The sequence below is a fragment of the Salmo salar genome, chromosome ssa25 (genome assembly GCF_905237065.1).
Source record: "Salmo salar chromosome ssa25, Ssal_v3.1, whole genome shotgun sequence".
Lineage (NCBI taxonomy): Eukaryota > Metazoa > Chordata > Actinopteri > Salmoniformes > Salmonidae > Salmo > Salmo salar.
This window is the reverse complement of record NC_059466.1, coordinates 52,465,946-52,493,607: the sequence shown is the minus strand read 5'-3', so window position 1 is coordinate 52,493,607 and position 27,662 is coordinate 52,465,946. Positions and strand designations below refer to the sequence as shown.

At 44.7% G+C, this 27,662-nt stretch overlaps 1 protein-coding gene and 1 pseudogene across 1 annotated transcript in view; both read right to left on the bottom strand.

Moving 5' to 3' along the window:
• LOC106591519 (uncharacterized) overlaps positions 1–19,027 on the bottom strand; it is a 34,490-nt gene extending 15,463 nt beyond the window's left edge. Inside the window, exons 1-4 of the mRNA XM_045707454.1 lie at positions 17,120–19,027; positions 16,623–16,913; positions 4,178–4,373; positions 3,854–4,036 (exon numbers count right to left, since the gene is read on the bottom strand). Coding sequence (XP_045563410.1) covers positions 3,854–4,036; positions 4,178–4,373; positions 16,623–16,913; positions 17,120–17,224 — 775 coding nt within the window. The 5' untranslated portion in view covers positions 17,225–19,027. The remainder of the gene's footprint in view (positions 1–3,853; positions 4,037–4,177; positions 4,374–16,622; positions 16,914–17,119) is intronic.
• A 3,437-nt stretch (positions 19,028–22,464) lies between these two features.
• LOC123730507 (frizzled-7-A-like) lies at positions 22,465–27,120 on the bottom strand (annotated as a pseudogene).
• Between the last annotated feature and the right edge of the window lie 542 nt (positions 27,121–27,662).

Genomic DNA, 27,662 nt, shown 5'->3' with positions numbered 1-27,662 from the left:
AAAGGTTGCCTAGTTACGTAAAGGTTACATAAAGGTTGCCTAGTTACGTAAAGGTTACATAAAGGTTGCCTAGTTACGTAAAGGTTACATAAAGGTTGCCTAGTTACGTAAAGGTTACATAAAGGTTGCCTAGTTACATATAAAGGCTCCATAATGTTACAGATTGGAAGAGGAGGAAGGGGGTAACTTGATTTTCATGCTTCCTGAAGAACACGTTTGCACTACAGGTGCGGTAAATAACATTTGTTCAGAGGTAGAAAGTCGTTTTATAAAGGAGGTGGATTTGATGAATCCTGTCTCGTTACAATGGGTTATACTGGTTTCTTCCCAAATCTCACCCTGTTCATTACATAGTGTACAAGCTTTACATGGTCATACCATGGCATCACGCCGTCTCTACCTCACACTAATACATCACAGGAAGTGTCTTCTAAAACCTAGCAGCACTTCCTGTCTCTAAAATACCTCCCGTTAACTCACAGGTGCGTCCCAATAATATCTCGTTCCTCTTTCTCTGAAGTGTGTCTTACCAAAGCTCCCACTGTTGTCCCTGTCCTTCAGTACTAACCTTCCCACTGTTGTCCCTGTCCTTCAGTACTAACCTTCCCACTGTTGTCCCTGTCCTTCAGTACTAACCTTAACCTTCCCACTGTTGTCCCTGTCCTTCAGTACTAACCTTCCCACTGTTGTCCCTGTCCTTCAGTACTAACCTTAACCTTCCCACTGTTGTCCCTGTCCTTCAGTACTAACCTTCCCACTGTTGTCCCTGTCCTTCAGTACTAACCTTAACCTTCCCACTGTGGTCCCTGTCCTTCAGTACTAACCTTCCCACTGTTGTCCCTGTCCTTCATTACTAACCTTAACCTTCCCACTGTGGTCCCTGTCCTTCATTACTAACCTTCCCACTGTTGTCCCTGTCCTTCAGTACTAACCTTAACCTTCCCATTGTTGTCCCTGTCCTTCAGTACTAACCTTAACCTTCCCATTGTTGTCCCTGTCCTTCAGTACTAACCTTAACCTTCCCATTGTGGTCCCTGTCCTTCAGTACTAACCTTCCCACTGTTGTCCCTGTCCTTCAGTACTAACCTTCCCACTGTGGTCCCTGTCCTTCAGTACTAACCTTCCCACTGTTGTCCCTGTCCTTCAGTACTAACCTTCCTACTGTTGTCCCTGTCCTTCAGTACTAACCTTCCCACTGTTGTCCCTGTCCTTCAGTACTAACCTTCCCACTGTTGTCCCTGTCCTTCATTACTAACCTTCCCACTGTTGTCCCTGTCCTTCATTACTAACCTTCCCACTGTTGTCCCTGTCCTTCATTACTAACCTTAACCTTCCCACTGTTGTCCCTGTCCTTCAGTACTAACCTTAACCTTCCCACTGTTGTCCCTGTCCTTCAGTACTAACCTTCCCACTGTTGTCCCTGTCCTTCAGTACTAACCTTAACCTTCCCACTGTTGTCCCTGTCCTTCAGTACTAACCTTAACCTTCCCACTGTTGTCCCTGTCCTTCAGTACTAACCTTCCCACTGTTGTCCCTGTCCTTCAGTACTAACCTTAACCTTCCCACTGTTGTCCCTGTCCTTCAGTACTAACCTTAACCTTCCCACTGTTGTCCCTGTCCTTCAGTACTAACCTTCCCACTGTTGTCCCTGTCCTTCAGTACTAACCTTCCCACTGTTGTCCCTGTCCTTCAGTACTAACCTTCCCACTGTTGTCCCTGTCCTTCAGTACTAACCTTCCCACTGTTGTCCCTGTCCTTCAGTACTAACCTTCCCACTGTTGTCCCTGTCCTTCAGTACTAACCTTCCCACTGTTGTCCCTGTCCTTCAGTACTAACCTTCCCACTGTTGTCCCTGTCCTTCAGTACTAACCTTAACCTTCCCACTGTGGTCCCTGTCCTTCATTACTAACCTTCCCACTGTTGTCCCTGTCCTTCAGTACTAACCTTCCCACTGTTGTCCCTGTCCTTCATTACTAACCTTCCCACTGTTGTCCCTGTCCTTCAGTACTAACCTTAACCTTCCCACTGTTGTCCCTGTCCTTCAGTACTAACCTTCCCACTGTTGTCCCTGTCCTTCAGTACTAACCTTAACCTTCCCACTGTGGTCCCTGTCCTTCATTACTAACCTTCCTACTGTTGTCCCTGTCCTTCATTACTAACCTTCCTACTGTTGTCCCTGTCCTTCATTACTAACCTTCCCACTGTTGTCCCTGTCCTTCAGTACTAACCTTAACCTTCCCACTGTTGTCCCTGTCCTTCAGTACTAACCTTCCCACTGTTGTCCCTGTCCTTCAGTACTAACCTTAACCTTCCCACTGTTGTCCCTGTCCTTCAGTACTAACCTTAACCTTCCCACTGTTGTCCCTGTCCTTCAGTACTAACCTTAACCTTCCCACTGTTGTCCCTGTCCTTCAGTACTAACCTTCCCACTGTTGTCCCTGTCCTTCAGTACTAACCTTCCCACTGTTGTCCCTGTCCTTCAGTACTAACCTTCCCACTGTTGTCCCTGTCCTTCATTACTAACCTTAACCTTCCCACTGTTGTCCCTGTCCTTCAGTACTAACCTTAACCTTCCCACTGTTGTCCCTGTCCTTCATTACTAACCTTCCCACTGTTGTCCCTGTCCTTCAGTACTAACCTTAACCTTCCCACTGTTGTCCCTGTCCTTCAGTACTAACCTTCCCACTGTTGTCCCTGTCCTTCAGTACTAACCTTCCCACTGTTGTCCCTGTCCTTCATTACTAACCTTCCCACTGTTGTCCCTGTCCTTCAGTACTAACCTTAACCTTCCCACTGTGGTCCCTGTCCTTCAGTACTAACCTTCCCACTGTGGTCCCTGTCCTTCAGTACTAACCTTCCCACTGTGGTCCCTGTCCTTCAGTACTAACCTTCCCACTGTTGTCCCTGTCCTTCAGTACTAACCTTCCCACTGTTGTCCCTGTCCTTCAGTACTAACCTTCCCACTGTTGTCCCTGTCCTTCAGTACTAACCTTCCCACTGTGGTCCCTGTCCTTCAGTACTAACCTTCCCACTGTTGTCCCTGTCCTTCATTACTAACCTTCCCACTGTTGTCCCTGTCCTTCAGTACTAACCTTCCTACTGTTGTCCCTGTCCTTCAGTACTAACCTTCCCACTGTTGTCCCTGTCCTTCAGTACTAACCTTAACCTTCCCATTGTTGTCCCTGTCCTTCAGTACTAACCTTCCTACTGTTGTCCCTGTCCTTCAGTACTAACCTTCCCACTGTTGTCCCTGTCCTTCATTACTAACCTTCCCACTGTTGTCCCTGTCCTTCAGTACTAACCTTAACCTTCCCACTGTTGTCCCTGTCCTTCATTACTAACCTTCCCACTGTGGTCCCTGTCCTTCAGTACTAACCTTCCCACTGTGGTCCCTGTCCTTCATTACTAACCTTCCCACTGTTGTCCCTGTCCTTCAGTACTAACCTTCCTACTGTTGTCCCTGTCCTTCAGTACTAACCTTCCCACTGTGGTCCCTGTCCTTCATTACTAACCTTCCCACTGTGGTCCCTGTCCTTCAGTACTAACCTTCCCACTGTGGTCCCTGTCCTTCAGTACTAACCTTCCCACTGTGGTCCCTGTCCTTCAGTACTAACCTTAACCTTCCCACTGTGGTCCCTGTCCTTCAGTACTAACCTTAACCCTAACCTAGTGGGAGTTCCCACCATAAAGCATTGAATTAGTGGAGGCACGGGCTAGTGGGAGTTTCCACCATGCTTGTTCCCTTCATTCACCTCAATCCCTTTCAAATCAGTGAAGGGAAGTGACCAAGTACACACTTTTGGACGAAGGAGAGATAATTGGGACAGTGTGTTGGTCAGCATGCAGAGTTTACCTGATGCTGGATGAGGTACATCTCTTGTGTAGCAGTTCACCTCTTCTATAGGTGGTAAAGGACCTTGAGGTTGCCTGTAGGGATTGTGGGAGACTGCCTGGCCAGACCTGGGGATGCAAAAGCCACCTGTAGCTGGAGTGGGGCGTGGGCTCTCGACATGGCCCCTACACAGCTCCGGATCATCTGGTTAAACAGAGGCAAACGAAGGACAGGAAAAGTCTCTATTTTTTCAGGGAAATAATCATAGACATGCAAAGCCCGTCTATTTTCAGACTTTCTCCCCAACTGCCACGTTTCATGTTTCCCCCTTGTTACGCCTGTTACCTTTGACCTTTGGCTTGTCCTGCGTGTTACCTGTAAGCTGCTCCTGGTGGGTGGGGGCTACCTGGCGGTTCCAGGTAGACCTGAAGGGAGTCCAACCCTTGGTGGGGTGTCTGGGGTAGAAGGGCTTGATGGGAGGATAGTAAGTCTCATGACTGGAGGGGATAGGGAGGACATTGCCTTCTCCTTCCTCACGGAGCTGAAGGAAGAGAGACCAACACCATTATTAATGAGAATTATAATAGATGCATCATAACAAATACTACAACACCTTAGATATTTCCCAGTGTAGGAAAATAGCTTTAGCAATATGTTTAGCCTGTCTAGAGGTAAAAATGAACTATAGACAGAAAGCTGTTATATATGGGAGTGTCCTACCATAGTTAAAATATAGCTTGTTCCTGAATGGGCGTGTCCTACCATAGTTAAAATATAGCTTGTTCCTGAATGGGCGTGTCCTGCCATAGTTAAAATATAGCTTGTTCCTGAATGGGCGTGTCCTACCATAGTTAAAATATAGCTTGTTCCTGAATGGGCGTGTCCTACCATAGTTAAACTATAGCTTGTTCCTGAATGGGCGTGTCCTACCATAGTTAAAATATAGCTTGTTCCTGAATGGGCGTGTCCTGCCATAATTAAAATACAGCTTGTTCCTGAACGGGCGTGTCCTGCAATAGTTAAAATATAGCTTGTTCCTGAATGGGCGTGTCCTGCCATAGTTAAAATATAGCTTGTTCCTGAACGGGCGTGTCCTGCCATAGTTAAACTATAGCTTGTTCCTGAATGGGCGTGTCCTGCCATAGTTAAACTATAGCTTGTTCCTGAATGGGCGTGTCCTGCCACAGTTAAACTATAGCTTGTTCCTGAATGGGCGTGTTCTGCCATAGTTAAAATATAGCTTGTTCCTGAATGGGCGTGTCCTGCCACAGATAAACTATAACTTGTTCCTGAATGGGCGTGTCCTGCCACAGTTAAACTATAGCTTGTTCCTGAACGGGCGTGTCCTGCCACAGTTAAACTATAGCTTGTTCCTGAATGGGTGTGTCCTACCATAGTTAAAATATAGCTTGTTCCTGAATGGGCGTGTCCTACCATAGTTAAACTATAGCTTGTTCCTGAATGGGCGTGTCCTGCCATAGTTAAAATATAGCTTGTTCCTGAATGGGCGTGTCCTACCATAGTTAAAATATAGCTTGTTCCTGAATGGGCGTGTCCTGCAATAGTTAAAATTTAGCTTGTTCCTGAATGGGCGTGTCCTGCCATAGTTAAAATACAGCTTGTTCCTGAACGGGCGTGTCCTGCAATAGTTAAAATATAGCTTGTTCCTGAATGGGCGTGTCCTGCCATAGTTAAAATATAGCTTGTTCCTGAATGGGCGTGTCCTGCCATAGTTAAACTATAGCTTGTTCCTGAATGGGCGTGTCCTGCCACAGTTAAACTATAGCTTGTTCCTGAATGGGCGTGTCCTACCATAGTTAAACTATAGCTTGTTCCTGAATGGGCGTGTCCTACCATAGTTAAACTATAGCTTGTTCCTGAATGGGCGTGTCCTGCCATAGTTAAACTATAGCTTGTTCCTGAATGGGCGTGTCCTGCCACAGTTAAACTATAGCTTGTTCCTGAATGGGCGTGTTCTACCATAGTTAAACTATAGCTTGTTCCTGAATGGGCGTGTCCTACCATAGTTAAACTATAGCTTGTTCCTGAATGGGCGTGTCCTACCATAGTTAAACTATAGCTTGTTCCTGAATGGGCGTGTCCTACCATAGTTAAACTATAGCTTGTTCCTGAATGGGCGTGTCCTGCCATAGTTAAACTATAGCTTGTTCCTGAATGGGCGTGTCCTGCCATAGTTAAACTGTAGCTTGTTCCTGAATGGGCGTGTCCTACCATAGTTAAACTATAGCTTGTTCCTGAATGGGCGTGTCCTACCATAGTTAAAATATAGCTTGTTCCTGAACGGGCGTGTCCTACCATAGTTAAACTATAGCTTGTTCCTGAACGGGCGTGTCCTGCCACAGTTAAACTATAGCTTGTTCCTGAATGGGCGTGTCCTACCATAGTTAAACTATAGCTTGTTCCTGAATGGGCGTGTCCTACCATAGTTAAACTATAGCTTGTTCCTGAATGGGCGTGTCCTACCATAGTTAAACTATAGCTTGTTCCTGAATGGGCGTGTCCTACCATAGTTAAACTATAGCTTGTTCCTGAATGGGCGTGTCCTACCACAGTTAAACTATAGCTTGTTCCTGAATGGATGTGTCCTACCATAGTTAAAATATAGCTTGTTCCTGAATGGGCGTGTCCTGCAATAGTTAAACTATAGCTTGTTCCTGAATGGGCGTGTCCTACCATAGTTAAACTATAGCTTGTTCCTGAATGGGCGTGTCCTACCATAGTTAAACTATAGCTTGTTCCTGAATGGGCGTGTCCTACCATAGTTAAACTATAGCTTGTTCCTGAATGGGCGTGTCCTGCCACAGTTAAACTATAGCTTGTTCCTGAATGGGCGTGTCCTGCCACAGTTAAACTATAGCTTGTTCCTGAATGGGCGTGTCCTGCCACAGTTAAACTATAGCTTGTTCCTGAATGGGCGTGTCCTGCCATAGTTAAAATATAGCTTGTTCCTGAATGGGCGTGTCCTGCAATAGTTAAAATATAGCTTGTTCCTGAATGGGCGTGTCCTGCAATAGTTAAAATATAGCTTGTTCCTGAATGGGCGTGTCCTACCATAGTTAAACTATAGCTTGTTCCTGAATGGGCGTGTCCTACCATAGTTAAACTATAGCTTGTTCCTGAATGGGCGTGTCCTGCCACAGTTAAACTATAGCTTGTTCCTGAATGGGCGTGTCCTGCCACAGTTAAACTATAGCTTGTTCCTGAACGGGCGTGTCCTACCATAGTTAAACTATAGCTTGTTCCTGAATGGGCGTGTCCTACCATAGTTAAACTATAGCTTGTTCCTGAATGGGCGTGTCCTACCATAGTTAAACTATAGCTTGTTCCTGAATGGGCGTGTCCTGCCATAGTTAAACTATAGCTTGTTCCTGAATGGGCGTGTCCTACCATAGTTAAACTATAGCTTGTTCCTGAATGGGCGTGTCCTGCCATAGTTAAACTATAGCTTGTTCCTGAATGGGCGTGTCCTGCCACAGTTAAACTATAGCTTGTTCCTGAATGGGCGTGTCCTACCATAGTTAAACTATAGCTTGTTCCTGAATGGGCGTGTCCTACCATAGTTAAAATATAGCTTGTTCCTGAATGGGCGTGTCCTGCCATAGTTAAACTATAGCTTGTTCCTGAATGGGCGTGTCCTACCATAGTTAAAATATAGCTTGTTCCTGAATGGGCGTGTCCTACCACAGTTAAAATATAGCTTGTTCCTGAATGGGCGTGTCCTACCATAGTTAAAATATAGCTTGTTCCTGAATGGGCGTGTCCTACCATAGTTAAAATATAGCTTGTTCCTGAATGGGCGTGTCCTGCCACAGTTAAACTATAGCTTGTTCCTGAATGGGCGTGTCCTGCCACAGTTAAACTATAGCTTGTTCCTGAATGGGCGTGTCCTACCATAGTTAAAATATAGCTTGTTCCTGAATGGGCGTGTCCTACCATAGTTAAACTATAGCTTGTTTATATGGTTTATCCCAACGTACCATCCTTTCACTGATGACACAAACCAAATTGATGTTTTGAATGATAACTATCTTGTTTATATCATATGAGTTTATTTTTTGTGTTTTTTTAATCTACCCAGAGTTAGGAGATAAAGCCATTCACTGACAGGAGTCTACACACAGGTACACACAGGAGTCCCTCCACAGGTACACACAGGAGTCCCTCCACAGGTACACACAGGTGTCACTCCACAGGTACACACAGGAGTCCCTCCACAGGTACACACAGGTGTCCTTCCACAGGTACACACAGGTGTCCCTCCACAGGTACACACAGGAGTCCCTCCACAGGTACACACAGGAGTCCCTCCACAGGTACACACAGGTGTCCCTCCACAGGTATGAACAGGAGTCACTCCACAGGTACACACAGGAGTCCTTCCACAGGTACACACAGGACTCCCTCCACAGGTACACACAGGAGTCTACACACAGGTACACACAGGAGTCCCTTCACAGGTGCTATAACAGCCTCCACTCTTCTGGGAAGTCATTAATATGGAGTTGGTCCCCCCCTTTGCTGTTATAACAGCCTCCTCTCTTCTGGGAAGGCTTTCCACTAGATGTTGGTACATTGCTGCTATAACAGCCTCCTCTCTTCTGGGAAGGCTTTCCACTAGATGTTGGAACATTGCTGCTATAACAGCCTCCTCTCTTCTGGGAAGGCTTTCCACTAGATGTTGGTACATTGCTGCTATAACAGCCTCCACTCTTCTGGGAAGGCTTTCCACTAGATGTTGTAACATTGCTGCTATAACAGCCTCCACTCTTCTGGGAAGGCTTTCCACTAGATGTTGGAACATTGCTGCTATAACAGCCTCCACTCTTCTGGGAAGGCTTTCCACTAGATGTTGGAACATTGCTGCTATAACAGCCTCCTCTCTTCTGGGAAGGCTTTCCACTAGATGTTGGAACATTGCTGCTATAACAGCCTCCACTCTTCTGGGAAGGCTTTCCACTAGATGTTGGAACATTGCTGCTATAACAGCCTCCACTCTTCTGGGAAGGCTTTCCACTAGATGTTGGAACATTGCTGCTATAACAGCCTCCTCTCTTCTGGGAAGTCATTAATATGGAGTTGGTCCCCCCCTTTGCTGCTATAACAGCCACTAGATGTTGGAACATTGCTGCGGGGACTTGCTTCCATTCAGCCACAAGAGCATTAGTGAGGTCGGGCACTGATGTTGGGCGATTAGTCCTGGCTCGCAGTCAGCGTTACAATTCATCCCAAAGGTTTTTGATGGGGTTGAGGTCAGGGCTCTATGCAGGCCAGTCTAGTTCTTCCACACTGATCTCAACAAACAATTTCTGTATGGACCTCGCTTTGTGCACGGGGGCATTGTCATGCTGAAACAGGAAAGGTCCTTCCCCCAACCTGTTGCCACAAAGTTGGAAGCACAGAATCGTCTAGAATGTCATTGTATGCTGTAGCGTTAAGATTTTCCTTCACTGGAACTAAGGGGCCCGAACCATGAAAAACAACCCCAGACCAGTATTCCTCCTCCACCAAACTTTACAGTTGACACTATGCATTGGGGCAGGTAGCGTTCTCCTGGCATCCGCCAAACCCAGATTCGTTCCGTCGCACTGCCAGATGGTGAAGCGTGATTCATCACTCCAGAGAACGCGTTTCCACTGCTCCAGAGTCCAATTGCAGCGAGTTTTACACCACTCCAGCTGACGCTTGGCATTGCGCATGGTGATCTTAGGCTTGTGTGATGCTGCTCGGCCATGGAAACCCATTTCATGAAGCTCGTGATGAACAGTTCTTGTGCTGACGTTGCTTCCAGAAGCAGTTTGGAACTCGGTAGTGAGTGATGCAACCGAGGACAGACGATATTAACGTGCTATGTGCTTCACTCTTACGAAAAACGATTGCAGTTACAGTGCAGCATAACAGCATTACGCTGCAGTTATTCTGCAATTACTGCGTCCAAAATACCAGTCGACTGTAGTTACTACGCTTTTACTGCAGTTTCAAAACGGCAATTTTTTTTTTGGAAGGGCAGCTCTCGGCAGTCCCGTTCTGTAAACTTGTGTAGCCTACCACTTGCGGCTGAACCGTTGTCGCTCCGAAACATTTTCACTTCACATTAACAGCCCTTACAGTTGAAAGGGGGGCAGCTCTAGTAGGGCAGAAATGTAAGGAACTGACTTGTTGGAAAGATGGCATCCTATGATGGTGACATGTTGAAAGTCACTGAGCTCTTTGATCAGTAAGGCCCATTCTACTGCCAATGTTTGTCTATGGAGATTGCATGGCTGTGTGCTCAATTTTATACACCTGTCAGGAAACGGTTATGGCTAAAATAGATCCACTAATCCACTAATTTGAAGGGGTGTCCACATACATTTGTATATATAATGTAGTGTAGTTTCTAAGTGCCACTGAATTGTTATTTAACTTGTCAGTAAAGGAATTCCGCTTAACAAGAAGCAGGGCTAAAAATCCATCACTAGGCAACTAGAACTGTCAATCAAATTAAATTCTAGCTGCAGGCTGCGGCGCAAACAAATCCCTCCTAAGAAAAGTACTTTGAAGTTCATTAAATACAATGACTTTACGAATACATTTAGTAGAAAGAAAACACATCTATCTACCCTACAATAAAAAATAAAAATAAATAAAGACTAAAAAAAACAACAACACATCAACGAGCAACGTTTATTGTTGTCAGGGAAACAATACCGAACATTCTATGCCGGAGCAAAATTCGACTGAAAAGATACAGACGCTTCTTGATGCGGTACTTAAAAAAATAAAAAAATTGTCTAAAAAAAAAAAGGTTTATCAATTGCAGCTATCAACAAAACGCCGTCCTATGTATGAAAATTGGTCTCCTGGCTTCTCTCCTTCAGACCATTCATCACCTTTCGGATCCGAATCCAGTCAGGGATATGCGACCTCGACATTCCCGGAAGCCGTCGTATTCGGGTTGACACTTCCAGAAGGACTGATTTGCGGTCTGTCGTTCCCGTCTAGCGCCTTCATGCGCCAAGATATAACTAGACCAGTATAGCCAACCTGTAATCATAGGCTGTTGTTACTTTGTGTCTGTCACGCCCTGACCCGAGAGAGCCTTTTCTATGTCTCTATTTAGGTTGGGTCAGGGTGTGATTTGGGTGGGCATTCTATGTCCTTTTTTCTATGTTTTTGTATTTCTTTGTTTTGGCCTGGTGTGGCTCTCAATCAGGGACAGCTGTAAATCGTTGTCGCTGATTGGGAGTCATACTTAGGCAGCATGTTTTTCCTTTGGGTTTTGTGGGTAGTTAATTTCTGTTTTGTGAGGATACCTGACAGGACTGTTTGGCTGTCGTTTGGTTTTTCTTTGTGAAGTGCCTTTTTCATCCAAAATAAAAGATGAACAAACTCCACGCTGCACCTTGGTCCTCTTCTTCCAAACACAGCCGTTAGGTGTCTTTAAAAAAATCACAATGTTCATTATTGTTAAAAATGTAAATGTCCTTTCTTTTATAAGATTCAATTTGTTCTGCTATAAAACCTATATAATATTCTTGCCCATATGAACACATTTATGCGTTAGGCCATATAAAGAACAGCTTTGCATGACACAACAAGTGTCTCACAATATATAATAAAATATTCTTAAACAGAAAAAGGCAATAAGCTTCACAGTTTCCCCGGCGAAATAGGCCTACAAAAGAAAATCTACATATCTCTATGACGTTGAGCGCGGGGAGGGGTCTGTGTGCGGACTAGTACCTTCCACCAAAAGATTAGCTCTACAAAAACACACCTAATTGTCTGATTTAACCCTCATGGTGCAGATATAAACCTAAAGATTTGAGTACCATCCTCAGCATGTATAATCTCATCAGTTCTTTCAGGTGGGTCTCTTCTCTTTTCAGGTCTGTCAGTCTCGAGCTAGCCATTCCACATCAGCTATACTGTACACACAGATATCTCTAACCCTGTCCGACCGTCAGCTATATACACACAGATATCTCTAACCCACTACAAGCATCAGCTATATACACACAGATATCTCTAACCCTGTCCCACTACGACCATCAGCTATATACACACAGATATCTCTAACCCTGTCCGACCATCAGCTATATACACACAGATATCTCTAACCCTGTCCCACTACGACTATCAGCTATAAACACACAGATATCTCTAACCCTGTCCGACCATCAGCTATATACACACAGATATCTCTAACCCTGTCTGACTACGACCATCAGCTATAAACACACAGATATCTCTAACCCTGTCCGACCATCAGCTATATACACACAGATATCTCTAACCCACTACAAGCATCAGCTATATACACACAGATATCTCTAACCCTGTCCGACCGTCAGCTATATACACACAGATATCTCTAACCCTGTCCCACTACAACCATCAGCTATATACACACAGATATCTCTAACCCTGTCCCACTACGACCATCAGCTATATACACACAGATATCTCTAACCCTGTCCGACCGTCAGCTATATACACACAGATATCTCTAACCCTGTCTGACTACGACCATCAGCTATAAACACACAGATATCTCTAACCCTGTCCGACCGTCAGCTATATACACACAGATATCTCTAACCCTGTCTGACTACGACCATCAGCTATAAACACACAGATATCTCTAACCCTGTCCCACTACAACTATCAGCTATAAACACACAGATATCTCTAACCCTGTCCGACCGTCAGCTATATACACACAGATATCTCTAACCCTGTCTGACTACGACCATCAGCTATATACACACAGATATCTCTAACCCTGTCCGACCGTCAGCTATATACACACAGATATCTCTAACCCTGTCCCACTCCGACCATCAGCTATATACACACAGATATCTCTAACCCTGTCCGACCGTCAGCTATATACACACAGATATCTCTAACCCTGTCCCACTACGACCATCAGCTATATACACACAGATATCTCTAACCCTGTCCCACTACGACCATCAGCTATATACACACAGATATCTCTAACCCTGTCCGACCGTCAGCTATATACACACAGATATCTCTAACCCTGTCTGACTACGACCATCAGCTATAAACACACAGATATCTCTAACCCTGTCCGACCGTCAGCTATATACACACAGATATCTCTAACCCTGTCTGACTACGACCATCAGCTATAAACACACAGATATCTCTAACCCTGTCCCACTACGACTATCAGCTATAAACACACAGATATCTCTAACCCTGTCCCACTACGACCATCAGCTATATACACACAGATATCTCTAACCCTGTCCGACCATCAGCTATATACACACAGATATCTCTAACCCTGTCCCACTACGACCATCAGCTATAAACACACAGATATCTCTAACCCTGTCCGACCATCAGCTATATACACACAGATATCTCTAACCCTGTCCCACTACGACCATCAGCTATATACACACAGATATCTCTAACCCTGTCCGACCGTCAGCTATATACACACAGATATCTCTAACCCTGTCTGACTACGACCATCAGCTATATACACACAGATATCTCTAACCCTGTCCGACCGTCAGCTATATACACACAGATATCTCTAACCCTGTCTGACTACGACCATCAGCTATAAACACACAGATATCCCTAACCCTGTCCCACTACGACTATCAGCTATATACACACAGATATCTCTAACCCTGTCCGACCATCAGCTATATACACACAGATATCTCTAACCCTGTCCCACTACGACTATCAGCTATAAACACACAGATATCTCTAACCCTGTCCGACCATCAGCTATATACACACAGATATCTCTAACCCTGTCCGACCATCAGCTATATACACACAGATATCTCTAACCCTGTCCCACTACGACCATCAGCTATAAACACACAGATATCTCTAACCCTGTCCGACCATCAGCTATATACACACAGATATCTCTAACCCTGTCCCACTACGACCATCAGCTATATACACACAGATATCTCTAACCCTGTCCGACCGTCAGCTATATACACACAGATATCTCTAACCCTGTCCGACCATCAGCTATATACACACAGATATCTCTAACCCTGTCCCACTACGACTATCAGCTATAAACACACAGATATCTCTAACCCTGTCCGACCATCAGCTATAAACACACAGATATCTCTAACCCTGTCCCACTACGACCATCAGCTATAAACACACAGATATCTCTAACCCTGTCCGACCATCAGCTATATACACACAGATATCTCTAACCCTGTCCCACTACGACCATCAGCTATATACACACAGATATCTCTAACCCTGTCCGACCATCAGCTATAAACACACAGATATCTCTAACCCTGTCCCACTACGACCATCAGCTATAAACACACAGATATCTCTAACCCTGTCCGACCATCAGCTATATACACACAGATATCTCTAACCCTGTCCCACTACGACCATCAGCTATATACACACAGATATCTCTAACCCTGTCCGACCGTCAGCTATATACACACAGATATCTCTAAACCTGTCTGACTACGACCATCAGCTATAAACACACAGATATCTCTAACCCTGTCCCACTACGACTATCAGCTATAAACACACAGATATCTCTAACCCTGTCCCACTACGACCATCAGCTATATACACACAGATATCTCTAACCCTGTCCGACCATCAGCTATATACACACAGATATCTCTAACCCTGTCCCACTACGACTATCAGCTATAAACACACAGATATCTCTAACCCTGTCCGACCATCAGCTATAAACACACAGATATCTCTAACCCTGTCCCACTACGACCATCAGCTATAAACACACAGATATCTCTAACCCTGTCCGACCATCAGCTATAAACACACAGATATCTCTAACCCTGTCCCACTACGACCATCAGCTATAAACACACAGATATCTCTAACCCTGTCCGACCATCAGCTATATACACACAGATATCTCTAACCCTGTCCGACCATCAGCTATATACACACAGATATCTCTAACCCTGTCCCACTACGACCATCAGCTATAAACACACAGATATCTCTAACCCTGTCCGGCCATCAGCTATATACACACAGATATCTCTAACCCTGTCTGACTACGACCATCAGCTATAAACACACAGATATCTCTAACCCTGTCCAACCATCAGCTATATACACACAGATATCTCTAACCATGTCCCACTACGACCATCAGCTATATACACACAGATATCTCTAACCCTGTCCGACCGTCAGCTATATACACACAGATATCTCTAACCCTGTCCCACTACGACCATCAGCTATATACACACAGATATCTCTAACCCTGTCCGACCATCAGCTATATACACACAGATATCTCTAACCCTGTCCCACTACGACTATCAGCTATAAACACACAGATATCTCTAACCCTGTCCGACCATCAGCTATATACACACAGATATCTCTAACCCTGTCCGACCATCAGCTATATACACACAGATATCTCTAACCCTGTCCCACTACGACCATCAGCTATATACACACAGATATCTCTAACCCTGTCCGACCGTCAGCTATATACACACAGATATCTCTAACCCTGTCTGACTACGACCATCAGCTATAAACACACAGATATCTCTAACCCTGTCCCACTACGACTATCAGCTATAAACACACAGATATCTCTAACCCTGTCCCACTACGACCATCAGCTATAAACACACAGATATCTCTAACCCTGTCCCACTACGACCATCAGCTATATACACACAGATATCTCTAACCCTGTCCGACCATCAGCTATAAACACACAGATATCTCTAACCCTGTCCCACTACGACCATCAGCTATATACACACAGATATCTCTAACCCTGTCCGACCATCAGCTACATACACACAGATATCTCTAACCCTGTCCCACCATCTAATAACAGGGAGGATTATGGACTCCTACCACTAATAACAGGGAGGATTATGGACTCCTACCACTAATAACAGGGAGGATTATGGACTCCTACCACTGGACAACTTCATTAAGCTATGCAGCTCACACTCAGAGGTCTGACTGTGTTTTAGGGTTCAGTTTGATTGACATGGAATGCTGGGAAATTGGAAACACCTTGAGTTGAGCTCTGTGTGGAAGGCATATAATATATCCCAAGAAGGACCCTGTAATCCCTTCATAGTGCACTACCTTTGACCAGAGCCCTCTGCCATTTGGACACAGACATAATTCATCTCCTCACAGACCAGATCACAGAGTGAGCTCTCTCCTTTTCCCAGCAATGCAGGCAGCACCTGGGCTCGGTAGATAAGGCATCCGTCTATAGACATCCCTAATGGCACTCTATTCCTTATGTAAGACACTACAGGGAGGGAGGGAGGGAGGGAGGGAGGGAAGGAGACAGAGAGACACAGAGAGAGAGAGAGAGAGAGAGAGAGAGACAGAGAGAGAGAGAGAGACAGAGAGAGAGAGAGAGGCAGAGAGAGAGACAGAGAGAGAGAGAGAGAGAGAGAGAGAGAGAGAGAGGGAGAGAGAGAGAGAGAGAGAGAGAGAGCGAGAGAGAGAGAGAGGCAGACAGACTATGGTAGAACTCTGTCTAGTTCCTTATGAGAAGAGCTCAGTGGAAATGAGTAGAGAGATGAGAACCTCTTTATGTGTGAGTTTCCAAAACAAAAATGATTCAGTTTGAATTGATGAAGAACAATGTGAAACGAAATGATCCAAGCCAGCACAGAACGTTTCTGGTTGGCCCCACACGTCTCCTATTGGCTGATCTCTACCTGCTTGTTGCCCCAAACTCTTCCTATTGGCTGAGCTCTACCTGTTTTTTCCCATAAGCCAGTATGGCTCCCGTCAGGTCCCGCAGAGTGTTCAGTTGGAGCTCCACTTCCTGTCTGGAATGTTGGGAGGCCAGCCTCTTCCTGATGTCCTCTGACCCTGAGGGGCATGATGACAGAAACGATGACGTCATGGCCATTTCCTGGTAGTATAGGAAGAGGGGTCCCTGTCTTGTGCTGTAGGTTTTAGGAAGCGCTGGTTCCACGCCGCACAGCAGACGGCCACTCTTAGATAAGCGGAGCAGGGCGGGCTGAGACTTCCAACGATAGTAGTCCTATGTGGAAATAAAACATTTGTATTGTCAATATTTTATCATAACTACCCACATTTCCTCATTTCATTGTTATTTGAGTCTTCAGTAAATTCATCAAAACACTTTAAAGGGTAACACTTTAATTAAAGCATGCAGATATAACGCTTTATAACGTGCTATAACTTGCTTTCTGACTGAATCAAGTGTAAAAGGACCTGAAATTTTACCTTAGGTTCGAAGTAGACTTCCAGGCGTCCATCTTTACTGCCCAGCTGTGACTGGACAACATGACCACAGCCTCGACTCAGTAGCGAGAGAGCAATATCCTTCATGACTAAAATCCTGCGCTTCTTAAAACACAAAGGAATAACAGTTAGATACTGTTCTCTCAGACAGGTCCTGCTCCAGATACTGTCCTCTCAGAAACAAGTCCTGCTCCAGATACTGTCCTCTCAGAAACAAGTCCTGCTCCAGATACTGTCCTCTCAGACAAGTCCTGCTCCAGATACTGTCCTCTCAGAAACAAGTCCTGCTCCAGATACTGTCCTCTCAGACAAGTCCTGCTCCAGATACTGTCCTCTCAGACAAGTCCTGCTCCAGATACTGTCCTCTAAGACAAATCCTGCTCCAGATACAGTCCTCTCAGACAAGTCCTGCTCCAGATACTGTCCTCTAAGACAAATCCTGCTCCAGATACAGTCCTCTCAGACAAATCCTGCTCCAGATACTGTCCTCTCAGACAAGTCCTGCTCCAGATACAGTCCTCTCAGACAAATCCTGCTCCAGATACTGTCCTCTCAGACAAGTCCTGCTCCAGATACTGTCCTCTAAGACAAATCCTGCTCCAGATACAGTCCTCTCAGACAAGTCCTGCTCCAGATACTGTCCTCTCAGATAAGTCCTGCTCCAGATAGGGTCCTCTCAGACAAGTCCTGCTCCAGATACAGTCCTCTCAGACAAGTCCTGCTCCAGATATGGTCCTCTCAGACAAGTCCTGCTCCAGTTATGGTCCTCTCAGACAAATCCTGCTCCAGATACTGTCCTCTAAGACAAATCCTGCTCCAGATACAGTCCTCTCAGACAAGTCCTGCTCCAGATACTGTCCTCTCAGACAAGTCCTGCTCCAGATAGGGTCCTCTCAGACAAGTCCTGCTCCAGATACTGTCCTCTAAGACAAGTCCTGCTCCAGATACAGTCCTCTCAGACAAGTCCTGCTCCAGATAGGGTCCTCTCAGACAAGTCCTGCTCCAGATACTGTCCTCTAAGACAAGTCCTGCTCCAGATACTGTCCTCTAAGACAAATCCTGCTCCAGATACAGTCCTCTCAGACAAGTCCTGCTCCAGATACTGTCCTCTCAGACAAGTCCTGCTCCAGATACTGTCCTCTAAGACAAATCCTGCTCCAGATACAGTCCTCTCAGACAAGTCCTGCTCCAAATACTGTCCTCTCAGACAAGTCCTGCTCCAAATACGGTCCTCTCAGACAAATCCTGCTCCAGATACAGTCCTCTCAGACAAGTCCTGCTCCAGATATGGTCCTCTCAGACAAGTCCTGCTCCAAATACGGTCCTCTCAGACAAATCCTGCTCCAGATACTGTCCTCTCAGACAAGTCCTGCTCCAGATACTGTCCTCTCAGACAAATCCTGCTCCAGATACTGTCCTCTCAGACAAGTCCTGCTCCAGATACAGTCCTCTCAGACAAGTCCTGCTCCAGATACTGTCCTCTCAGACAAGTCCTGCTCCAGATAGGGTCCTCTCAGACAAGTCCTGCTCCAGATACTGTCCTCTAAGACAAGTCCTGCTCCAGATACAGTCCTCTCAGAAACAAAATCCTGCTCTTTCGTAGAAGAAAGATCCTCAGGAGTTCCATTCCCTGTCTCTATAAAACAAACAAAAAAAAGTATGTAATTTTACTAAAAAAAAATAACACTTAATTACACATTTCTCAAAGCATAAAAACTTAAAGGAAAAGTCTCTTTTACAGGAGCTTTTTGTACATTAAAAAAATGAACTGAGTGAATTTGTTAACTGGTGAGTGTGAATCGTTAAAAAGCGAATAGCCTCTCTGTGTCTGTCTGTCCTTAGCTTAATGCTTGTGTTTGCCCGAGCTGCTGTTGCTAAGTGTTGCTATGTTCTCTAGAGTTTCTCTCCGTACAGGCAGAGCTCAGCCACTGCGTTTCTGTTGCCGTGGTTGCAACTCAGATATTACCCCCTTCACTTCCTGTCTGTCCAACAGCCCTAAACCCACCTTCACCCATCCTCAAACAAAGAACACGACAAAGGACAGACCCAGACAAAGTGTTGGGGGTTGCATCTGAAATGGCACCCTATTCCCTAGATAGTTCACTACTTGGTAGAGTCAGTATGAGTGTTAGAGGGTGCACCCTATTCCCTAGATAGTTCACTACTTGGTAGAGTCAGTATGAGTGTTAGGGGTGCACCCTATTCCCTAGATAGTTCACTACTTGGTAGAGTTAGTATGAGTGTTAGAGGGTGCACCCTATTCCCTAGATAGTTCACTACTTGGTAGAGTCAGTATGAGTGTGTGTGTAGAGTCAGAATGAGTGTGTGTGTAGAGTCAGAATGAGTGTGTGTGTGTAGAGTCAGAATGAGTGTGTGTGTAGAGTCAGTATGAGTGTGTGTGTAGAGTCAGAATGAGTGTTGGAGGTGCATCTGAAATGGCACCCTATTCCCTAGATAGTTCACTACTTGGAGCTCTAGTCATAAGAAGTGCTCTATGGAGAAAAGGAGGCCATTTTGTTGGATCTAGTTTCACGACAGGCAGATATCGCTGACCCTCAACACGGGGCCCCACAGTGATGTGTATTTAGTCCCTGTTAACCCGCGACTACGGCCCGAGCATGACTCCAACACCATGATCCGAGTTTGCTGACAACACGACGGCGGGTCGAGAGCTTCGAGTTCCTCGGTGTTCAGATCACTAAGGATTATAAAATGGTCCACACACACGTTCACAGTCATGAAGAAAGCACGATAGCGCCTCTTCTCCCTCAGGAGGATGAAAGATTTTGGCACGGGACTTCAAATCCTAAAAACAGTTCTACAGCTGCACCATTGAGAGCATCTTGACTGGCTGCTTCACCGCCTGGTATGGCAACTGCACTGCCCTCTTTTAAAAAAAATGTATTTCACCTTTATTTAACCAGGTAGGCTAGTTGAGAACCAGTCCTTTATTTAACCAGGTAGGCTATAGTTGAGAACAAGTTCTCATTTACAACTGCGACCTGGCCAAGATAAAGCAAAGCAGGTCAACAACATACAACAACACAGAGTTACACATGGAGTAAAACAAACCTACAGTCAATAATACAGTAGAAAAATAAGTCTATATACAATGTGAGCAAATGAGGTGAGATAAGGGAGGTAAAGGCAAAAAAGTCCATGGTGGCAAAGTAAATACAATATAGCAAGTAAAACACTGGAATGGTAGATTTGTAGTGGAAGAAAGTGCAAAGTAGAAATAGAAATAATGGGGTGCAAAGGAGCAAAATAAATAAATAAATACAGTAGGGGAAGAGGTAGTTGTTTGGGCTAAATTATAGATGGGCTATGTACAGGTGCAGTGATCTGGGAGCTGCTCTGACAGCTGGTGCTTAAAGCTAGTGAGGGCTCTATCGCATGGCGCTACAGAGGATGGTGTGGAAGTTCTGATGATGAAATAATACATTGCTACAATAATAACAAATCTTATAAGCAATAGAGGTAAGTCTGACCAGACTGGATTATATCAGTAGAATGGCAAGTCTGACCAGACTGGACCAGACTGGATTATATCAGTAGAATGGTAAGTCTGACCAGACTGGATAATATCAGTAGAATGGCAAGTCTGACCAGACTGGATTATATCAGTAGAATGGCAAGTCTGACCAGACTGGACCAGACTGGATTATATCAGTAGAATGGTAAGTCTGGCCAGACTGGATAATGTCAGTAGAATGGTACGTCTGACCAGACTGGATTATATCAATAGAATGGTAAATCTGACCAGACTGGATTATATCAGTAGAATGGTAAATCTGACCAGACTGGATTATATCAATATAATGGTAAGTCTGACCAGACTGGATTATATCAATAGAATGGTAAATCTGACCAGATTGGATTATATCAATATAATGGTAAGTCTGACCAGACTGGATAATATCAATAGAGGTAAGTCTGACCAGACTGGATTATATCAGTAGAATGGTAAGTCTGACTAGACTGGATTATATCAGTAGAATGGCAAGTCTGACCAGACTGGATTATATCAGTAGAATGGTAAATCTGACCAGACTGGATTATATCAGTAGAATGGTAAATCTGACCAGACTGGATTATATCAGTAGAATGGTAAGTCTGACCAGACTGGATAATATCAATAGAATGGTAAGTCTGACCAGACTGGATTATATCAATAGAATGGTAAGTCTGACCAGACTGGATTATATCAATAAAGGTAAGTCTGACTAGACTGGATTATATCAGTAGAATGGTAAGTCTGACCAGACTGGACCAGACTGGATTATATCAATAGAATGGTAAGTCTGACCAGACTGGACCAGACTGGATTATATCAATAGAATGGTAAGTCTGACCAGACTGGATTATATCAATAGAGGTAAATCTGTCTAGACTGGATTATATCAGTAGAATGGCAAGTCTGACCAGACTGGATTATATCAGTAGAATGGTAAGTCTGACCAGACTGGATTATATCAGTAGAATGGTAAATCTGACCAGACTGGATTATATCAGTAGAATGGTAAGTCTGACCAGACTGGATTATATCAATAGACTGGTAAGTCTGACCAGACTGGATAATATCAATAGAATGGTAAGTCTGACCAGACTGGATTATATCAATAGAATGGTAAGTCTGACCAGACTGGATTATATCAATAAAGGTAAGTCTGACTAGACTGGATTATATCAGTAGAATGGTAAGTCTGACCAGACTGGACCAGACTGGATTATATCAATAGAATGGTAAGTCTGACCAGACTGGATTATATCAATAGAGGTAAATCTGTCTAGACTGGATTATATCAGTAGAATGGTAAGTCTGACCAGACTGGATTATATCAATAGAGGTAAGTCTGACCAGACTGGATTATATCAATAGATGTAAGTCTGACCAGACTGGACCAGTCTGGATTATATCAATAGAACATTTCTAGGCTGATGTCACTGTGGACTAACAATAGGAACAGGGTTTAGTAAAGCACATGCCCATCCCTTTAAGGCTTGCTTCCCAAACTACATCCTATTCTCTATATTGTGCATGTCTTTTGACCAAGGGGCCATAGGGAATAGGGTGCCATTTGGGAGGCACCCAAAGAGTCTGTTAACCCTTAGAAGTGTAGGAACAGGAGGGAGCATGTGATGCCCATCTATTGGTTTGGAAACTAATCTATCCTACGCACTTCTTTCCCCACACTGGAGTAAAAACGGTTTCATACTTCAACTTTTTACTTTAAGGTTTGTTGAACTATAAGCAAATGTGTTACCAAGCAACCTGCCAGATTACGTAGGGGGGGGGGGAACATACAAAATATGGAGTCTTTGGGTTAAAGGTCAAAAGACTCATCTATAGAGCCCCACAGTGGAGGTCATAATACCCATAAAACCTAGCAGTCAAACAGGGAAATGGTTCCAATTGTTTTTCCACCAGACATTTTAGAAACACTTTAAAATGAGGGCTGAGTTTCGTGTAGGCTTACCGTGACGTGACGTCTTGCTAACCATCTAAATCCCTCTGGACAAGGTGACTTTAATCAATATATTTATCTCTATTTACTCTGATTTCAAAATGCATTTAAAAAAAAAAAATCAAAGTAGACATCATGCAAAACTACAAATCCCAGCATGCTCCTGCACGTCCTCTCTAGCTGACACCTTTGCTAACAGGTATTGTGTCAATTTTAAAACTTGCACAAAACAGTTCACATAATTGTCAATTTAAAGAAATGTAGTCAATTTATTCATTAGAAAATGTAGCTAACATTAGATAGTTGATCCAGAGATTCTTACCTTTGCCTCGATTCGTCAGTCTAGTCCAGAGCATTATGGTATTTGTAGTTCTTAGCAGCTAATTATTAGCATTTCATTTTTTTGGGGGTGGGGGGGGGGTGAATACAGGTGAATATATTGATAAATGTCACCTTGTCCAAGAGAGATTTACACGGTTATCAAAATGTCACGCCACGGTAAGCCTACACGAAACTCAGCCCTTATTTTAAAGTGTTTCTGGAGTGCAAATCACATGAATTTTTTTTGGTCTCAGTAGCTGACAAAAGGGGACTGGAGAATAACATAATTGTGACCATAACAAACCTTTTATTTTATACGTGACCTGTCAGGTTAAATCTGTTTTTATAATTACTTTCTTGGCTATTAGCTATTGGCCCATTTATTACCAAGGTCAGATCTCACAGCCATGCGCCAAACTACCGATAGGTGGCGCCAGATCTCACGGCCATGCGCCAAACTACCGATAGGTGGCGCCAGATCTCACGGCCATGCGCCAAACTACCGATAGGTGGCGCCAGATCTCACGGCCATGCGCCAAACTACCGATAGGTGGCGCCAGATCTCACGGCCATGCACCAAACTACAGATAGGTGGCGCCAGATCTCACGGCCATGCGCCAAACTACCGATAGGTGGCGCCAAAGTTTCAGAAGACAGATGTTGATCGAGGTGAGAAATCAATGTTGATTAAAACCAAATGGAGCAGTCAGAGAAAATAAGACGACATTGGAAAGGTCAAACACACCCCAGATGAAAGGTCAAACACACCCCAGATGAAAGGTCAAGCACACCCCAGATGAAAGGTCAAGCACACCCCAGATGAAAGGTCAAGCACACCCCAGATGAAAGGTCAAGCACACCCCGGATGAAAGGTCAAACACACCCCAGATGAAAGGTCAAACACACCCCGGATGAAAGGTCAAACACACCCCAGATGAAAGGTCAAGCACACCCCGGATGAAAGGTCAAGCACACCCCGGATGAAAGGTCAAACACACCCCGGATGAAAGGTCAAACACACCCCAGATGAAAGGTCAAGCACACCCCAGATGAAAGGTCAAGCACACCCCAGATGTATCTACATAAATGTACGTTTCCTATGCCCATGTAGGCAGTAAGGTTTGCTTCTAACCAGTGGTGGAAAAACGACCCAATCGTCATACTTGAGTAAAAGTAAAGATCCCTTAATAGAAAATGACTCAAGTTGAAAGTCACCCAGTAAAATACAACCTGAGAAAAAGACTAAAAGTATTTGGTTTAAACTTATATACTTAAATATCAAAAGTAAAAGTATTAATCGTTTCAAATTGCCTACAGCGCCTTCGGAAAGTATTCAGAACCCTTGACTTTTACGTTACAGCCTTTTTCTAAAATGGATTTACATAAATCCAAATCCTCAGCAATATACACACACAATACCCCATAATGACATCACAATACCCCATAATGACATCACAATACCCCATAATGACATCACAATACCCCATAATGACATCACAATACCCCATAATGACAAAGCAAAAACTGGTTTCTAGACATTTTTACAAACGTATAATAATACAAATAAAAAATAAGCTTATTTACAGTGAGGGGAAAAAGTATTTGATCCCCTGCTGATTTTGTACGTTTGCCCACTGGTAAAGAAATGATCAGTCTATAATTTTAATGGTAGGTTTATTTGAGCAGTGAGAGACAGAATAACAACAACAAAACATCCAGAAAAACGCATGTCAAAAATGTTATAAAATGATTTGCATTTTAATGTGGGAAATAAGTATTTGACCCCCTCGCAATCAGAAAGATTTCTGTCTCCCAGGTGTCTTTTATACAGGTAACGAGCTGAGATTAGGAGCACACTCTTAAAGGGAGTGCTCAGCTTGTTACCTGTATAAAAGAAACCTGTCCACAGAAGCAATCAATCAATCAGATTCCAAACTCTCCACCATAGCCAAGACCAAAGAGCTGTCCAAGGATGTCAGGGACAAGATTGTAGATCTACACAAGGCTAGAATGGGCTACAAAACCATCGCCAAGCAGCTTGGTGAGAAGGTGACAACAGTTGGTGCGATTATTCTCAAATGGAAGAAACACAAAAAAAAACTGTCAATCTCCGCGAACCGCTTACACGTCTGCATGTGCCAAGTTTTCTCCCACTGCTCACGGGAACGCCTGCTCGTAGAGGTAACAGGCTATGGCGATAGCAGCAGGAACGGTGTAGAGAACACTCCGATCCGAACTATAAGCTTCTCCAGCTTCTCAGTCTTGGTTCCGTCGTGTTTCATGATAGTTCCGATCCGGAACAGAGACACAAATCCCTACGAGAAGGAACGACGTCCCTATGAACAGGTAGACAAAAAGAGGTGCCAGAACAAAACCATGCAAGGAATCCACACTGTTGATGCCGACATAGCACACCCCTGTGAGTAGGTCTCCTTCCACCTGTCCCATGACCAGGATGGTAATAGTTTTAACAGCAGGTACAGCCCAGGCAGCGATCTGGAAATACGGAGAGTTGGCCTCTATGGCTTTATGCCCCCACTTCATACCGGCAGAGAGGAACCATGTGAAGGACAGAATCACCCACCATACAGAACGTCTTCCCTGTGGCTCAGTTGGTAGAGCATGGTGTTTGCAACGCCAGGGTTGTGGGTTCGATTCCCACGGATGGCCAGTACAAAAAAAAAAAAAATGCATGAAATGAAATGTATGCATTCACTACTGTAAGTCGCTCTGGATAAGAGCGTCTGCTAAATGACAAAAATGTAAAACTGGCCATGCTGAAGAAATACACAATCATAAAGAGTTTGTACAGCCCTCCTTCTTAGTTCCCTGAGCTTACATTTACGTCATTTAGCAGACGCTCTTATCCAGAGCAACTTACAGTAGTGAGTGCATACATTTCATGCAGTACTGGTCCCCCGTGGGAATTGAACCCACAACCCTGGCGTTGCAAACACCATGCTCTACCAACTGAGCCACACGGGACCTGACCTACAGTCTTATAACCAGCATCCTTGAATTGATCGATACACACCACTTTATCCTCTAAGGTGAACCCAGCGGTGTAGGCAGTGGCCACCATGAAGTAACAGCCAGAGAGGAAGACGATTGGCCTCTCTGGGTATCAGGACCGTCTCATGTCCACTAGATAGGTCAGCACCGTGAACAGGGTGCTCACACAGCACAGAATGGACCAGAGCCCGACCCAGAGCCCGGCCAAAACTTCACCTCCTCTTCCCGAAAATACATCAACCCGTCGGGCTTGGTGAGCTCGCAAGGCGCGCCGCAGTCCTTTACCCCCATAAAGTAGTAGTTCAGATAGTTGGGCACCTGCAGTTGTAGCGGGCAGGAGAACTCCTGGTGCTGGTTCGGTCGGCCCATATTGGTGGGTAGAGTCGTGAACTCAGGGGGCATAAGGTATTGGGGATGTAGTGTGTTGGTTACCAGTGTCCAAGGTGTTTTGACCCACACATATCTCTCCCCTGCTCCGCGGACGGGGAAGTTCTCACAGTGGAGCCTCTCCGGGCAACTGGAAGCCAAACTTATTCATCAGGGCCATACAGCCGTGTCTTGCCCGCTCACACAGGGACCTGCACGGCAGGAAGTCCTGTTCGAGGACCGTACAGACCGGCTCGTAGGGAAGGCCTGTTTGAGAGGCCGTACAGATCGGCTCGTAGGGAAGGCCTGTTCGAGAGGCCGTACAGATCGGCTCGTACATGGAACACAGGAAGAACTTTAGGTCCATGGAACACTGGGCCTTGACGAGCGGGTAGAACTGGTGCACACCCAGCCCCGGCATCCTCCTGATTGGTGTGGACCGAGGAGGTTCGGCATGATGGTCTGGTTATAGGCGATGTCCGTACAGAGAGGTATGGAGATGGGCTGGCAGAAGCCGTGTTCGGGTATGGAGATACCTTTCTCCCCGTGGTACTGGCTAGAAGGTGACGGGAAAAGAAGAAGATCACCAGCGCGCTCAACACCTCGTAATCCCCCATTGCATTTGTTTTGATTCCGATATAGTTTGAAAATAAAAACTTTGATCAAAACTCCAATACAAAAAAAAAATAGTCCTTTCAAAAACTCACATTTCGTCAAATTTTTTTAAATTTTGCATAGAAAGGTTGTTCCTCTTTTTTTTTTTATCCCGAGCAAGAAACAAGTCCACAAAAACGTGCGCATTCACCGTACTCTCATGACTTGTCAAAGGTCGCAGCTCGTGGTAAATAGCTTGAAAGCCAATAGAAAGAGAAGTCTTGTGCATTTCCCTTTTCGGGTAAAATGTTATTCACCATCTCCTCGGTTGAAACGCTCCTCCTCGCTTGTGTTGTAATCAGTGTTGCCAGCTCCTCAGTAAGGAAAGTGGCTATTGGCTGTCGTAAAAGTCGCTAAATGAAGTCATCACCCAATTTGCATAATTGGCCAATTGCTTGTAATTGTGATGGATGCTGTAGGAGAGAGGAATAACGTCGTGGGGGAGAGGAAAAAGTGAGTAAAAAAAACACCCTAAATATGTTTAGAACTACAAATGAACTTTCTTCTGGCGATTATTGTTTTTTTTTAATGTCACAATTCCAACCGTCCTCCTTTATCCGGGCTTGGGACCCAAAAGAGACACTGGCCGAGTTACTTAGTATTTTATTTTATTTTTATTAATCGTTTTTTTGTTTAGTTTTCTTAATTTGGTTAGGTTTTTAACCTTATGGTCCACTTAGGAGCCTACAACAAGTCACAGTAAA